Source organism: Rhinopithecus roxellana, chromosome 17 (assembly GCF_007565055.1).
Source record: "Rhinopithecus roxellana isolate Shanxi Qingling chromosome 17, ASM756505v1, whole genome shotgun sequence".
NCBI classification, from domain to species: Eukaryota; Metazoa; Chordata; class Mammalia; order Primates; family Cercopithecidae; genus Rhinopithecus; species Rhinopithecus roxellana.
Genome location: NC_044565.1, coordinates 87839416 through 87856988, shown reverse-complemented (window position 1 = coordinate 87856988; position 17573 = coordinate 87839416). Strand labels below are relative to the sequence as shown.

At 41.6% G+C, this 17573-nt stretch overlaps 1 protein-coding gene across 3 annotated transcripts in view; it reads right to left on the bottom strand.

Moving 5' to 3' along the window:
* CPSF3 (cleavage and polyadenylation specific factor 3) overlaps positions 1 to 17573 on the bottom strand; it is a 53115-nt gene that overhangs the window by 3690 nt on the left and 31852 nt on the right. For all 3 annotated transcript variants that reach the window (XM_010379687.2, XM_010379686.2, XM_030920469.1), the window contains 5 exons: positions 17119 to 17227; positions 15429 to 15527; positions 14155 to 14249; positions 11551 to 11638; positions 3347 to 3416 (listed from right to left, as the gene is read on the bottom strand). In XM_010379687.2, coding sequence (XP_010377989.1) covers positions 3347 to 3416; positions 11551 to 11638; positions 14155 to 14249; positions 15429 to 15527; positions 17119 to 17227 — 461 coding nt within the window. The remainder of the gene's footprint in view (positions 1 to 3346; positions 3417 to 11550; positions 11639 to 14154; positions 14250 to 15428; positions 15528 to 17118; positions 17228 to 17573) is intronic.

Genomic DNA, 17573 nt, shown 5'->3' with positions numbered 1-17573 from the left:
AGATGCAAGTGATTCTCCTGCCTCAGCCTCCCGAGTAGCTGGGATTACAGGTGTGCACCACTGCAGTTGGCTAATTTTTGTATCTTTAGTAGAGTCAGGGTTTCACCATGTTGGCCAGGCCGGTCTTGAACTCCTAGCCTCAAGTGATCCACCTGCCTCAGCCTCCCAAAGTGTTGGGATTACAGGCATGAGCCACCATGCCCAGCCTGTATTTATTCTTGAGACAAGCTTCTTATTTGCCTTGATACAGCTTATTAAGTTTATAAAACAGGGAAAATGTACAGCTATTATTCAAGAATGATCTATTTAGCAGGCATCATGCTAGGTGGTTTATATACACTATCTTAACCTAGAATAATTTTGGTAAGGATCCTCTTTTACATGTGAAGAAAACAAGACACAGAAGTTAAGTGATTTGCTTAAAGCCTCAGAACTAGTCAACAGCTGAGCTGGCATTCAAATCCAGGTATCTAGGTTTAAACGGCTCCCAAGCCCACTAGCTGTCCACTCCTACTTTAATTAAACTCGGTACTTACTGAGCATCTTCTATGTGGCAGGTGCTGTGCTAGGAGCTGGGGATACAAAAGGCACTAAGACATTGCCTCTGTCATCGAGAGAAACAGTTTCGATCATTAATTTCAACATCGTCCCCACTGGCACAGAGGTGCTGGGAAACAGCAGTCCACCAGCAGGCTGAGTGCAGGTAAGACAGGCAGGCAGTGACTCTACAACCCACGGACCATGGTCAGCCCAGGACAGTTAAGCACTGACAACACCGTATAGTAAGCTGGGGAAGGGGGCAGTGGGAATCAACTGCTTGCATCTTCAGGCAGTTACTGTTCATCATATGTGTGAATAAAGTTAGCTGGGACCCTAGCCCAAAGGAAAAGATTATATTTTATTTATTTATTTTGACACTGAGTCTTGCTTATTGCCCAGGCTGGAGTATATGTCACGATCTTGGCCCACTGAAACCTCTGCCTCCTGGTTTAAGCAATTCTCCTCCCTCAGCCTCCTGAGTAGTTGGGATTACAAGCACCTGCCAGCACACCTGGCTCATTTTTGTATTTTTAATACTTTAGATGGGGTTTTGCCATGTTGGCCAGGCTGATCTCAAACTCCTGATCTCAAGTGATCCACCCGCCTTGGCCTCCCTAAGTGCTGGGATTGCAGGTGTGGGCCACCGCACCCAGCCAAAAAGATTATATTTTAAATACAGAAATGTATTCAAAAGGATAGGAAAAAAAGGTTTTATTTCCATGTGATCCACTGTTGGCTTGTCTAAAGAAACCAATACATTTACTCCTACCTAATCCTAAGTATTTAAACAACTGGGGAAACAGCTGCATTTTTAAGGGTATGATTGGCTTTGAAGTTTCAGGACATGGGAACCTCCCATTCCTGGGTGGAATGGAAGCTGTCTCATACTCCTGTTCCTCAGAGTTGAATAGTTCTTGTGTATTTGTGAGAGGTGAGGGAGAGGAAGGGGAGGCGGGAGGAGTGGTGTCAGGAGGACAGGGAAGAAGGCCAGAGTGAAGGTCCAGTGGAAGAGCCACAGCCTTCCACAGACTGCCCTCCCCACGGCTCCCGAGGACCAGCTGCAGCAATGGGAACTTCCACTCTGCACCCTGACTGCAGCACGTGGGAGAGCGGGGCCAGTGCAGGGTCACACAGGTCTTCTATTTCTGTAGAGCCCCTGGGAACAGAGCCACCAACAGGACTGTTGTAGTCAAGTCCCTGGTCACCAACACCCACCATCTACAATAGGGCTCTTTAACCTGGGGTCCCAGGATAGCCGGTGGGGAGGGGGTTGTCTAACCCCCTCGAAATCAAAGGTAGAACTGCATATATGTATGTCTCCTGCCCCCCGCCCCACAGCCTTACCTGACTGCCAAAGGGGCCAAGGATCTAAAAACGATTAAGATACTCAGACGTCAACACTGGCAGAGTTAAGTCCTCTGCAAAATGAGTTGAGAGAACCAGAGGCTCCAGGGGTAGGAACCAGTAAAATCTGTGGCATTTTCAACAGCCATGGAAATCACTGTGCCTGCACTGTTAGCTGTTTTTGTATGAGAGGAATGTTCTTTAAAATCAAAGTGACAACACAGAGAATACTGTTTTGAAGATGTATGACAGCTTCTATAAGCAAAGTCATCATGTAAAGCCTATCTTTTTTCTTTTTTTAAAGCCACTAAACTGCTGCTTTAGTGGGCCGGGTGCGGTGGCTCATGCCTATAATCCCAGCACTTTGGGAGACAGAGGCAGGTGGATCACAAGGCCAGGAGTCTGTGACCAGCCTGGCCAATATGGTGAAACCCTGTCTCTACTAAAAATACAAAAATTAGCTGGGTGCGGTGTCACATGCCTGTAGTCCCAGCTGCTGGGAGGTTGAAGCAGGAAAATCGCTTGAACCTGGGAGGTGGAGGGTGCAGTAAGCCGAGATTGCGCCATTGCACTCTAGCCTGGGCAACAGAGTGAAATGAAAGTTTATGTCTACAAAAAAAAAAAAAAAAAAAAAAGGTTAGTGTAGAATTTTGGGGAAAGCAAGGAAGGGACAGAAATCATAAAAGCCTTCTAAACTAGGAGGACACCTTACTTTGTTAAAATGTCTAATGGGGTGAGGGCTCACGTCTGTAATTCCAGCATTTTGGGAAGCCAAGACAGGAGGAACCCTTGAGCCCAGGAATTTGAGACCAGCCTGGGCAACATAGGGAGACCCTGTCTCACCAAAAAAATAAAATTAAGCGGGCATGGTGGTGCCAGCCTGTGATCCCAGCTACTCGGGAGGCTGAGGCAGGTTGCCTGAGCCTGGGAGTTGAGGCTGCAATGAGCCGAGATCACGCAGCTGTATTTCAGTCTGGGCAATGGAGCAAGACTCTATCTCCCAAAAATAAAAATAACATAAAATAAAATAAAGAGAAATACTTAGTTTAAAGGTAATTCATCGCTTACAGACTATCTAAGAAGAGTCTAGAAGAACACCATTTTACAAAGAATTCACATTTTAACAATACATAAAATAATTCTTGAAGATACAGTAACATTCAGCTAAGATTTCTGTACTTGTCCTTGATAAGAATGTTTCAACCCTTGCTGACTGTGCCAGCATCCTGAAACACTGTATTACATGAAACACCAATGGCTGACCTAGCAGGCCACAGGTGAGTGCGGAGCTGGCAGGGAGCGGTTCCAACCCCTCTCCTTCCTGACAGAGAAGCAGGCCTCAGAGCAGTGCAGTGGCCTGGTCAGAGCCACACCCCAGTCCTTGTAGGAGCCAGAGCTGAATCCAGGCCTCCTTCCAGCCCACTGTCACTACCTTGTTGAGAATAATGGGTGAAAAACTTACTGAAGCATGATCTCCAACCTCTTGCTATAAACGTGCATTTCTAATTTTTTAGAAACCTTCTGTACTGCACCTGGAAAAAAAAAAAGCGACAGTTCAATTTCTAAATTCCTATTCAGAATAATTTCCAAATCAATAATCAGAATCTGGTTACTGATAAGTTAAAGTGATTAACTATGGAATCTTTAAAGTGACAAGCATGGATTTGTATTATTTGCCTGCTAAAGGAAATGGATACTTTCATCATTTAATTTCATGTTCTTTTTATTTGTATTTAAAAAAAATTTTTCAATTACATCTTTCACCCTTTCTCCAATATTTCATGTTCTTACTAAAGAACCACAAAATGGCACTTCATATTATTTTTAGTTTTATTTCCCACATTTCTCAAACTTTAAATTTATGACCACGGGCAATTAAAATAACTCCAGGAATTCTAGGGGCATATTCAAGCTCAGAGATCTATGAAGTCTTTTATCTAAAATGTGGTATAAATTTAGCATTCTATTAGATATAATTATTTTAATAAAAATTAATATTTAAAATGACTTGCCCATTAAATTACTCAGCTTTCCTTCCAAAACAAAGAAACCTGACAGCTTGGGAAGATGAGCCCCCCTTAATATGGAGTTTCAGACATGCTCTGACCCCTCATTCCACAGCTCAGCGCGTCACCAGTAGCAAAAGAGCGCAGAGCTCACGGTCTGGCGCTTCCCCAGAAAGTTAAACAGTGAGCATTTGACCCAGTAATTCTACTCCTCGGTATAGATCCAAGAGAAATGAAAGCATGTATCTACGGAAAAACTGACATCCAAATCCCCATGGCGGCACTATTCATAAAAGCCATAAAACAGAAACAACCAAGGTATCCCTCAACGGATGAATGGAGAAACACAATGTGTTGTGTCCACACGATGGGAAATTACTTGACTATAAAAAGGAATGACGTACCAATTTATGTGAACACGGATGAACCGTGAACACAGCATAGTGAAGGAAGCCAGTCATCAAAGGCTATATACTGTATGATTCCATTTATCTGAAACGCTGAGAACAGGCAAATCCAGGGAGGTGGGAAGTAGATCAGTGGTTGCTTTGAGTTGGGGAGAATACAGAGATTGCGGCATCACAAGTAAGGGATATGGGGTTCCTTTTTGGAGGTGTTTGTTTGTTTATTTATTTATTTAGAGACAGAGTCTTGCTCTGTTGCCCAGGTTGGACTGTAGTGGTGTGATCACAACTCACTGCAGTCTTAACCTCTGGGCTCCAGTGATCCTCTCACCTCAGCCTCCCGGGTAGCGGGGACTACATGCATGCACCACCATGCCCGGCTAATTGTGTGTGTGTGTGTGTGTGTGTGTGTGTGTGTGTGTAGAGACGGGGTTTTACCATGCTGCCCAAGCTGGTCTCAAACTCCTGGGTTCAAGCAATCTGCTCCCCTGGGCCTCCCAAAGTGCTGGGATTACAGGTGTGAGTCACCATGTCTGGCCTGGTGTGAGGTAAATGTTTTAAAGTTGATTGTGGTGATGGTTGTACAACCTTTAATATGCTAAAAAAATCACTGAATTCTACACTTTATATGGATGAATTGTATGTGAATTATGTATCAATAATGTTGTTACAAAAAAAGAGTAGTGCAGAATTTTAAAATCCTTCAGACAAAACACACATACACCCTATATATATGGATATTTTTACCATTTAATTTCATGTTCATATATATATATATAAAATGAACAAAAAAGACTTCATTTTACAAAAAGGCTATCAGAATATAATGAAGAGAAGGCAACCTTGGTGGCATTTGATCTGTATTGAACAGACTAAGATAGGAAGCGAAGACCAGCTGAGCTCTTAGAAGGATGGGGGCCTTACAGCTGAAAGCTGGGCTGGTCCAAATATGAAAATCCGAAGTTTAGATAGGAAGAAGTCAGTTTGATAAATAATAAATATACATAATCAACTTCCTCTTTTATATATTTTTTATATATATACGTGTATGTGTGTGTGTGCGTGTGTGTGTATGAAATGGGGGAAAATACCAGAAATAATCTTATGGACTCACCTATCAACAGGAAAATGTAATATAAGACTGCAATTTCTTTCTTCTTTTTTTTCCTTAGAAAGAGGGTCTTGCTCTGTTGCCCAGGCTGGAGTGCGGTGGTGCTATCAGAGCTCACTGTAACCTTGAACTCCTGGGCTCAAGTGATCCTCTCATCTCAGCCTCTCAAGTAGCTAGGCTACTTGTGTGCTACCGTGCCTGGCTAAGACTCTGTCATTTCAAAGAGACTTCAAAAATTATGATTTCTTCAATGCACTTTCAATTTCTCAGCCCAAGTAATTACTTCCTCATGTAACACTATGACTTTTTAAAATAGTATATCATCTAAGTGTAGCTTTATTAACTCAATTCTGCACTCCCACATACCTATTTCAATCTACTCTATGGAAAAGACCCAAAATTGTCATTTCTCCTAAACTATTCTATAATTCAAACCATAGTTCATCTAATTCTTTTTAATCCATGAATTTCAACTGTATATACAACTAACTACTCGCCTGTAATCTCAGCACTTTGGGAGGCTGAGAAGGGAGGACTGCTTGAGCCCAGGAGTTTGAGACCAGCCTTGGCAACATAGCGAGACCCCATCTCCATTAAAAAAAAAAAAAAAAGCCCAGGTGCAGAAGCTCACACCTGTAATCCTAGCACTCTGGGAGGCCAAGGCGGGTAGAGCACTTGAGCTCAGGCATTTGAGACTAGCCTAGGCCACATGGCGAAACCTTGTCTCTACAAAAAATACAAAAATTAGCCAGGTATGCTGGTGCACATCTGTAGTTCCAGCTACTTGGGGGGCTGAGGTGGGAGGACCACTTGAGCCCAGGAGGTCAAGGCTGCAGTGAGCTGAGATCGCACCACTGTACTCTAGCCTGCATCAGAGTGAGACCCTGTCTCGAAAAATAAAGTAAAATAAAAATATAAAAAAACCACAAAGACAAAAAACTAACCAGGTGCTAGCCAAGAAAGCTATGTAATAGAACTTTTATACTTTAATTATTAGTTTTATTAATTACTAAAATAAGCACTTAATTGACATGTAAAAAGTCTCACAAAATATATTAAAAAATAAATATCTAAGGTATGAAACTATTGAAACTTTCCAAAGTTTATGTGTGTGTGTATATATGTATGTGTATATATATTTGCAAATTCCTGCATTAATATTTAGACAAACTTGTCAGACACATGAGATCATATTAAACACAGAACTATACAATCAGACACGTATGCCTGTCCTTAATAGGTCAGTGTGTCAAAACAGGACACACACATGCTGAAAACAGGTGCCATGTAAAACAGAAGAATGTTATGGAATATAAAAACAAAATAATGTATTTTGAAAATATGTAAGATTTCCCCTTTGGTTAAGAATGGGGACACATAAATTGAGGTTGGTGGTGAGACACATACACTCACACACACACACACACACACACACCCCCGCAGACACAAATACAAGTTGTTTCCAGAATATGGACTGAAGTGTCAGGAGGCTAAGATATGAAAAGGGAGAAAAATGCCATCAAGGAAGAATGGGATTGTTTCACAGAGGTGCCCTGAGAAGAGGGCAACTGTTTCTGTAAATGGCCAGATGGCCTTCTAGGCTTTACAGACCAGAGGGTCGCTGTCGCAATGACTCAATTCTGCTGCTGTAGCAGGAAAGAGGCATCAGAGGAGATGAACCAGTGCGCACGGCTATGCTTTGGTAACACCGTACTTACCAAAGCAGGCGGGCTAGGTGTGGCTTGTGGCCCACAGTCGCTGACTCTGCTCTCAGTGTGAAAATCCCAGGTTTGGATAGGAAGAAGTCAGTTTGATAAATAATACATATACAGAATCAACTTCCTCCTGAGCAGCATGTGTCATGTGTACCAGTTCTTGCAATACTTGTCACCTTTGAAAGGAGCAAGTGCTACTTATTAAAACTTAGCCCTGCGAGTGACAACTCGCCATGCTAATGTATCACATACATACCCCGGATCGTTATGTTCAAGTTCATCCTGTCTGTTCTCTTTCTGTCACCACTTACAGCTAATCCAACAGGAAATACTGCTGGCTTATGAAAACAACTCCAGAATCCAGCCACTTTGCCACATCCCCACGACTTCCACCCTAATCTGGGCCACTGTGTGCCACCTGGAGGACTGAAGCAGATCCCAGCTGGAGCCTCTACTTTCTTGCTTGCCCTCTTGACAGTCTACTTTCAGCAAGCACCACAGTAATTCTTTAAAAACTGTCAGATCCTAGGCCGGGCGCGGTGGCTCAAGCCTGTAATCCCAGCACTTTGGGAGGCCGAGACGGGCGGATCACAAGCTCAGGAGATCGAGACCATCCTGGCTAACATGGTGAAACCCCGTCTCTACTAAAAAATACAAAAAACTAGCCGGGTGGGTAGTCCCAGCTACTCAGGAGGCTGAGGCAGGAGAATGGCGTAAACCCGGGAGGCAGAGCTTGCAGTGAGCTGAGATCCGGCCACTGCACTCCAGCCTGGGCGACAGAGCGAGACTCCGTCTCAAAAAACAAAACAAAACAAAACAAAAAAACTGTCAGATCCTGTCTCAGCCCCACTCAAAGCTCTGCAGCATTGCCTCATTTTACTCACACTGAAAGTCTGAGGTCCTTACAACAGCCAACAAGACTCTATGGGATCTGCCCAACTCCAAACCCTATCAGGAAGCCCTGGGACACACCAGAATGTCAGATCCTTGGAGGGGGCAGATCTGTTTGCTTTGTTCACTGATGTTTCGCAAGCATTTCAAGGCATGCCTGTAATCCCAGCACTTTGGGTGCTCGGTAAGTATCGTCGAATGTTAATGAAAATATGCAAGCACTTCATCATCCGAGAGGAATATAAAACCTCATTCTCCATAAACTACAAAATGGGGAAGAACTAGGAAACACAAGACACCCAACCAGCTCAACAAACGCTCAATACACGGAACACATGGAAACAGCCCAGTTCTGACCTGTCTGCAATGAATCTCTGCTGCAATGGCCAGAGGCTAACCAAAGGAATGAATGTTTTTATTATTAGCGTAAGAGGGATCACTAATAAAACAGTGATAATTATTTTAAATTAAATTACTGCTGATCAGAGTGAAGGTATATTTCATTTTGGACTGGAGCATTAAGAGAAATAATCAAGATAAAGGCAAACCAACCTATGACAGGCCATGCATTCCTTCCTGTATGAGACACACATGAGCTCTGTGGAGATGATCTGTCACACCACAGCACCTCTTGCTCTTCAGCGCCACCGCTAGGCACAGCCCTCATCAGAACAGCCGATGCCATCCTGACAACATCTCTGTGATCCCTCCTCTGCCAAATGGAAAACAGGCTGGCAGAGCTCAGACCCTAAACATCACCAAAGACCTTGTAGTCACACAACACCCTAACTGGCCTAAAAAAATGCCATTTTTGCAAAGAAACTTCATTTTTCAGAAAAGTATATCAATTTCTAATTAGTTGACTATTACGAAAAAGACTTCATTTTACAAAAGGGCATCAGAATATAGTGAAGAGAAAGCAACCTTGGTGGCATTTTACTTGAACTGAATAGACTAAGACAGGAAGTGAAGGCCAGCTGTGCTCTTAGAGGATGGAGGCCTTAGAGCTGAAAGCTGCGTGGCTCAAAGCCCCTGGGCGTGATTCTGCTCTCTGCACCTAACCCTCTTCCCCACGTCACTTTCCTAACTTCTGCACCACTCCTTACTCATGATCTTTTAAAAAGATCCTCCTAGGCCTGGTGTGGTGGCTCAAGCCTGTAATCCCACCACCTTGGGAAGCCAAGGCAGGCAGATCACAAGGTCAGGAGTTTGAGAACAGCCTGACCAACATGGTGAAACCCTGTCTCTACTAAAAATACAAAAATTAGCCAGGTGTGGTGGCGGACGCCTCTTATCCCAGCTACTCAGGAGACTGAGGCGGGAGAATCGCATGAAACCAAGGTGGAGGTTGCAGTGAGCCGAGATCGCGCCACTGTACTCCAGCCGGGGTGACAGAGCAGAGACTCTATCTCAAAATAAATAAAAATAAAATAAAAAAATAAAAAGATCCTCCTTCAGCCGGGTGCAGTGGCTCACGCCTGTAATCCCATCACTTTGGGAGGCTGAGGCGGACAGATCACCTGAGGTTGGGAGTTTGAGATCAGCCTGACCAACATGGAGAAACCCCGTCTCTACTAAAAACACAAAAAATTAGCTGGGCATGGTGGTGCACGCCTGTAATTCCAGCTACCCAGGATGTGGAGGTTGCAGTGAACTGAGATTGGGCCACTGCACTCCAGACTGGGCAACAAGAGCGAAACTCTGTCTCAAACAAAAAAAAATTAAATAAAAAAAAAAAAGATCCTCCTTCCCACCCTGCACACTTTTATTTTTACCACGTAAGATAAGTAAGAGAAAAACAATTTCTTTTTTTTTTGAGACGAAGTATCACTCTGTCACCCAGGCTGGAGTGCAGTGGCGTGATCTCTGCTCACTGCAACCTCCGCCTCCCAGGTTCAAGCAATTCTCGTGCCTATGCCTCCTAAGTAGCTGGGATTACAGGCGCCTGCCACCACCCCCAGCTAATTTTTTTTGTATATTTAGAAAAGATGGGGTTTCATCATGTTGGCCAGGCTGCTCTCAGACTCCTGACCTTAAGGGATCCACCCGCCTCAGTCTCCCAAAGTGCTAGGATTACAACGTGTGAGCCACCGTGCCCAACTGTAAGAGAAAACTGACAACTGCATTTTTTCCGTCAACATTTTGTACCCCAGGATTAAGACTGTGACCCTAAGCATCATGTAAGAATCAAGGGTGCGGCATTCTTCTGTGGCTTTATATAAACGCACAGCTGTCTCTTGTGTTACAGGCACATGGGAGGAGCCATTTCCCATGAGTTAATTCAACTAAAACAAGTTATCAAATGATGTCCAAATGATCATTTTTACAATTACTGAAAACAAATTCAAATATCAGTGACTCAAATGAATAACAGATTTAGATTGTCTAAGTATTTATTTGTTTATATTATAGATGCAGCGTAAGAAATGAATTATAAAGTAGTCTGCTAAACTTTTTTCTCATGAAATCAAAGAACTAACTAACTGTATTTTCAAAGAACAATAATATTCTCTCAGAGCCCAGGATCTAATGGTATGTGAAGGGTAAAGGCTGAGGCTTCCCAGGATACTTTCCGTACGGTCACTTCCCCCAGCACAGCACATAGGACTACTCCATATGCCAGAGACTCACAGCTTAAAACATGTAAAGAGCTGGGTACAGCGGCTCATGCCTGTAGTCTCAGCCACTCAGGAGGCTGAGGTGAGAGGATCATTTGAGCCCAGGCGTTTGAGGGCAGCCTGGGCAACAAAGTAAGACTTTGTCTCAAAGAAAGAAAAAAAAAAAAAAGACATATTATGTTGCCTTAAGCATAAAATAGAATCAAACAACACAAAAATATCTTTACTGTTTTCTCTGGTTGAAAATTGTCCCAGAGGGAGATTCAATTCTATTCAACAAATTTTATTAAATATGAAGATAGTAGCATATCTTTCTAATCTAACTGGCTCAATTCATCAATATTTTGGAATTTCGGATTCAATTATTTTTAAGAGGACTGCTTCTAAAAGGATTTTATCTTAGTCTTAACTGCAGCCAGGTTTTTGCAGTATGAGTGAAGAGCCAGGACAAAAATAAGCAAAATACTAACAATACACATTGCTGTGTATATTTTATATCTTAAAGATCACACAGAAATGATCAAGTTTGTTAGGAGTCTATTTACTGCTTTTTAGTTCACAGAAACATAAGAAAAATGAAACAATTAAAGGATAAAAATGAGTGGCCGGTGTGGTGGCTCACACTTGTAATCTCAGCACTTTGGGAGGCTGAGGCAGGTGGATCACGAGGTCAGGAGTTCAAGTCCAGCCTGGCCAACACACTGAAACCCCATTTCTACTAAAAATACAAAAATTAGCTGGGCGTGGTGGTGGGCACCTATAATCCCAGCTACTTGGGAGGCTGAGGAAGGAGAATCGCTTGAACCTGGGAGGAGGAGGTTGCAGTGAGTCGAGATCATGCCACTGCACCCCAGCCTGGGCAACAGAGCGAGACTCTGTCTCCAAAAAAAAAAAAAAGGATAAAAATAAATGAACTCTTACCTTTTCTTATTTTGGGATTTGACTGAACTTCCAATATCACAGTTGTTACTGTATCTGCATACATATCATTAGAAGGGTTTGCCAGCCACTGGAAAGCAAAAGGCAGAATTAGGAAGTTACCTACCTATAGTGACCAACCACAAAAGCTACGACTACAACCCACCAAACCATGGACTCTACGTATGGAACTACTGCTTCCAGTATTTTCACTGAAATTCACTGACTCACTGTTTACTGAAATTAATACTACCATACTCCTCTCATATTCTATAAAGAACAAAACTGTACTGAGCACCTTCCTTTTGACATAATGTGTTACAGGCATTATCATTTAATTTAAATTTAAAATAGCATGATTAATTTCATTTTATAAAAGAGAAAACTGACTCAAAAGTAACTTGTACAGGATAATTACTGGTACTGGGACTGCCCAAATTCCTAATGCTTATATTTAGTATAGTATATGACTACAGACAGAATGTAAAGAGGGTAATTTTTTTTCCTTTTTTTTTTTGAGATGGAATTTTGCTCCTGTTGCCCGCTGGAGTGCAGTGGCGTGATCTTGGCTCACTGCAACCTCCGCCTCCTGGGTTCAAGCGATTCTCCTGCCTCAGCCTCCCAAGTAGCTGGGATTACAGGCATGCACCACCACGCCCAGCTAATTTTATATTTTTAGTAGAGATGGGGTTTCTCCACATTGGTCAGGCTGGTCTCGAACTCCCAACCTCAGGTGATCCGCCCACCTCGGCCTCCCAAAGTGCTGGGATTATAGGTGGGAGCCACAGCGCCTGGCCAAGGGCGTAATATTTTAAAATATTTACTTTTGCTTCTCACACTGAGCCTCAGATCCCCTGGCTTTTGTTCCTAGGGTAAACAATCTCTGACATGTTTACCCTAGGAACAAAAATATATTATCTACTATGCATGTATAAATGAATGAATGAATTATAGAGGCAGGGTCTTGCTGTGTTACCCAGGCTGGTCTTGAACTCCTGGGTTCCAGTGATCTGCCCACCTTGGCCTCCCAAGGTGCTAGGATTATAGGTGTGAGCCATCATACGCAGACTCTAATAGTATTTAGTAGAATGAGCTAAATTAATGTCTTTAATAACTTTCTCCCTTTTTCTCATATTAATATTTTACATATTATTGTATGTAACTTCATGTTTATAGATAACTACTCCTTTTCACACTTTCTTTTTTTTTCTTTTGAGACAGGGTCTCACTCTGTCACCCAGGTTGGAGTGCAATAGCGCGATCTTGGCTCACTACAACCTTTGCTTCCCAGATGCAAGTGATTCTCCTGCCTCAGTCTCCCAAGTAGCTGGGACTTTTGGTGCCCACCACCACTTCTGGGTAATTTTTGTACTTTTAGTAGAGACGGGGTTTCACCATGTTGGCCAGGGTGGTCTCGAGCTCCTGACCTCAGGTGATTCGCCCGCCTTGGCTCCCAAAGTGCTGGGATTATAGCTGTGAGCCACTGGGCCTGGCCTGATACTTTCTTTAGTTGCTTTTAGCCTTATGAATCAAATTTAGACTTAAATCACAGGACTGTATTGGGACCAAAGCTGACAAATCTTTTTTGTTTTAAAAATAGAATGTATGTGAGGTGGGTGGATCACTTGAGGTCAGGAGTTCAAGACCATCCTGGCCAACATGGTGAAACTCCATCTCTAACTGAAAATACAAAAATTAGCTGGGCATGGTGGCATGCGCCTGTAGTCCCAGCTAGTTGGGAGGCTGAGGCAGGAGAATCGTTTGAACCTGGGAGGTGGAGGTTGCAGTGAGCTGAGATCACACCATGGCACTCCAGCCTGGGCGACAGAGCAAGACTCTGTCTCAAAAAAAGGAAAAAAGAATTAGAATGTATGAATGAAATAGTTGACCATCTACGTTGGCAATTTATATACAATTCTACCTTGGGGCATAGCAGTAGACAAGGTGCCTCCCTGGACTATTCAACAGTAGGACTCACTTTGAAAATCCTTCTTTAAACTTAACAGGTGCCAATCTATCAAAATCAACCATGCAACTCCTTTGGTATCTGTCTTCCAAACTCCACAAGCTGGAGTTTAAAATTCTAACAGGAACCACATCACTGAATTTGATCATTTCTGTCCTTTCCAGATTTGGGCCACTTTATTATTGTTTATTTGAATCTTCAAAATTCTGCTCTTTTAATGAGTGGCACCTAAGTTTGTTATCATTTCACATGATTAAATTTTTTCCTTAAGAATTACAAAACCTTTTGATATAACTAAAGACATCCTGGAATACCATAAAATCAGGTAAGACTTACATAAAAGAACCATACTTACTACACATACTAAACACAAACCCTTAATTTATTATTAGGTTTTTTTGTGACTACATAGAAAATGCTCATCTACTTAATAATACTTAATGCTGGTCCTTAAAACATATATATATATATATATATATGTTTTATATACAGCAGGTTTTATAAGAGAGAGAGAGATATATATACACTTTCCAACAATATTCTTTTTCTAATTGGGAAGAAACTAATATTCTCTACAATTGTTCATGAACTCTTTTTAAAACTTTTTTCTCTCATTGTTTAGGTAAATGATCTTTTCTTACTTCTAATACCACCATGCCTGGTTCTTGTATTACAGTAATATTTTTGAACACTTTCAGAGCAGGTTTTTCTTGAATTTCTAATTCTTCCACATCACCTGAAAGAAAGACATAACTATAAGATGTATATACTTTTCTGGTCATCTTCCAGAGACCATTCATTTGTTTATAGGGACAGTTAAAGCAGCTACACAATGAAAAAGTAAGTAACTCATTTGTATAGTCAATTTTTAAACAGCAAAGTACAGCAACAGAAAGGTCTGAACATGTATTGCAAACATTCATCTATCTAGGTAGCATTTACCTCGGACAGCAAACATTTCATCAGTAGCAAACTTAAGTGGTGTTCAAACATCTATGTTTTGTATACAAGAGATTTAGCCTTCTACTAGCACCTTTTAACGTATGACATAAAATTAGTCAATTGTTGCCAACTAGTTTCGTCTACCTTCTGTCTTCATAAGCTGCAACATTCTACAGCGAAATTCTATTGTTGAAGAGACTTTTCTGGTCTTTCTAGCATCCTCTTACTCAAGGACAGTTCAGACATATTTTATTAACCTTCTATGTTATGACAGATTATCCTAGTGCAAGGTTCCGAGGTTTTAAAAAAAGGTTCTTTCTACTGGTTTATTTTATGGTAGTACTTCATGAGTCATGAAGAGCGTGACTGATGGAAAATATATTTTGTAATATGAAGTATTCTTGCTTTATCAGAAAGTCCACACTTTTTAATTTAGTCACTGCCCCTCATGATGTTAATACACAAAATCTCGAACTCGAATGGTCTAATATGAAAACAGACTAGGTTTATTTTCTCACTGGCCTTTGGCCAGTGGTCATGAACTCTTACAAAACCTGCTGTATAGACTGGTATCGATAGAGCCAGAAAAATTATTTTCACTGATCAAAGAAAAGAAACAGATAAAATTTTAGGTATGGTCAAGTAAAACAGATTTCAAACACAAGGAACAAAGACTACTACATTTTAAGTGGGTCAAAGATAAGTATTACGGAATTAAAAAAAAATTTGAGTATATTTTCTTTTTTAATTTTTTTTTAAGTTTTTCTAATTTTTTTTTCACAGGACCATCAGGCAAGAATATGAGTGTATTTTCTAAAATTTCACATAAAGGCAATAATAATATGATCATATATATTAATAAAACTTACACAATTCTGAGACAATTATCAAAATTAAGTAACATTCTTTTCTAGGTAGAAAATTATCTTTAAAAAGACAAAAAACAATGAAATGAATTTCGATACACACACACCTGTCAATTTCTGCAGCTGGTAATAGAGCAAATTAAAGGGACCAGTATATGGAATGGCTTGGGTCTGCTTCACAGTGCTCATGGCCAAGTCAGTATAATCTGAAAAGAAAATTAGAATAGACTTGAAGAAACAATACCAGTCCTACAAAACACATACCAGGAGCAAAGAAAGAAGAAATAAAAGCAAAGTAAATGTAAACATGGTTTTCAGAAAGCTAACAAGAGGCTCCTTAATTTGGTACCACCTTACATTTCCCCACCGATCTCCCTATGTCCCCACCTCTCTCCTTCAGCTAACTTCTGCTCCAGCAGTAAGAAAGCACCTCATGGCCAGGCGCGGTGCCTCATGCCTGTAATCCCAGCACTTTGGGAGGCCAAGGCAGGTGGATCACGAGGTCAGGAGTTCAAGACCAGCCTGGCCAAGAGGGTGAAACCCATCTCTACTAAAAGTACAAAAATCAGCTGGGCATGGTGGCAGGTGCCTGTAATCCCAGCTACTCAGGAGGCTGAGGCAGAGAACTGCTTGAACCCGGGAGGCAGAGGTAGAAGTGAGCCGAGATCGTGCCACTGCACTCTAGCCTAGGCAACAGAGCAAGACTCTGTCTCAAAAAAAAAAAAAAAAAAAAGAAAAAAAAAAAAAAGGAAAAGAAAGCACCTCATGTCCCCAAACATAGCAGGTTCTTGGATGCCACAGAGCTGGTATGCCAGCTGTCATCTGCCTTCTTTCCTTGGTAACTCCCAACAATCTTTCATCACCTGGCACAAGGGCTGCCTAATTTACCAAGCTTTTCCCAACTGCTGAGGTGTACTGTCTCTCTTCACATACTTATCATGCGCTTCTATATGCCACTGAGGAATACTGGGACTAGCTCTTCCCAAGATTGCTTCCCTCATTAGACTAATTTCAAGGGCTGGGACTATGTGGCATAAGAGTAAGAGCTCAGTAACTCAGAATGAAGGCACAAGTCAGACAATGACCTATGATACTATGAAGTCTGACAGCTGGGCAATCTCATAGGTAAATACCTCACCACTGCTGCTATTTTTATTTTCCTTTGTTTTTTCTTTTTTGAGACAGAGTCTCGCACTGTTGCCCAGGTTGGAGTGCAATGGCGTGATCTCAGCTCACTGCAACCTCCGCCTCCTACATTCAAGCAATTCTCCTGCCACAGCCTCCCGAGTAGCTGGGACAACAGGCACGTGCCACCACACCCAGCAAATTTTTGTATTTTTAGTAGAGACGGGTTTCACCATGTTGGCCAGGATGGTCTCAAACTCCTGATCTTGTGATCTGCCCACCTTGACCTCCCAAAATTTTGGGATTATAGGCGTAAGCCACCATGCTCAGCCACTGCTATTTTTTATTCCAGCATAAAGTACATACAATGTATTAGTACCATGTAAATCACCTTGAGCACAGCATTTACTTGAAGATAATACCATATTCATTGGAAAATGACTTACTGATGGCTCAGTAAATTTATAAAGACAAAGAATGCACATGGAAATGTGTTTTTTTCCTCCTCCTGTGAACTACTATAGGTACAAAGCTAATTAGCTAACTTACACCTATTCCTTTTTTATTATTTGTCTGTTACTTAAAATTTGGCCACAAGGTGAAGAGAAGTTTTCATAGATTTTCTTTCAGTGCTAAGGTGAAGTTAGATTTGACATTTAATAGTATACTTACTGGACAGGTCGCAAGGAGAAAGTATGTGATAATTAAAGTTTCTTTTAACAAGTATTCCTGAGACCCGCTGGCCTTGTTCTGGTTTTTTGTCTGCTAAAAATCCCATAACCTGTAAAAAAAAAAAAAAAAATACTTGGAGAAAATCGAACCTGGTAAAATGCAGTTTTTCAGATAGTAAAATGCAGTTCATCATAATGATGACCATAACATCTTTGAACTATGAAAACAACATACGGATTTAACCATGAAAAACATAAAATGTTTGATATCTCTATGATGAGGGCAGTCACATTGCTACCAGTGTCAAAGGGAAGAGTCACAGTGGCAGATCTGGCATAGTTCACTTCTAATAGTTCAACAAGCAAGGAACTTACTAGGTGCTGAGGTTTAAGAAAGCTCTCACTAGCTGCACTGTAGTAGGGAAGGCCGGAAAGTCCCCGTGAAACGCACACATG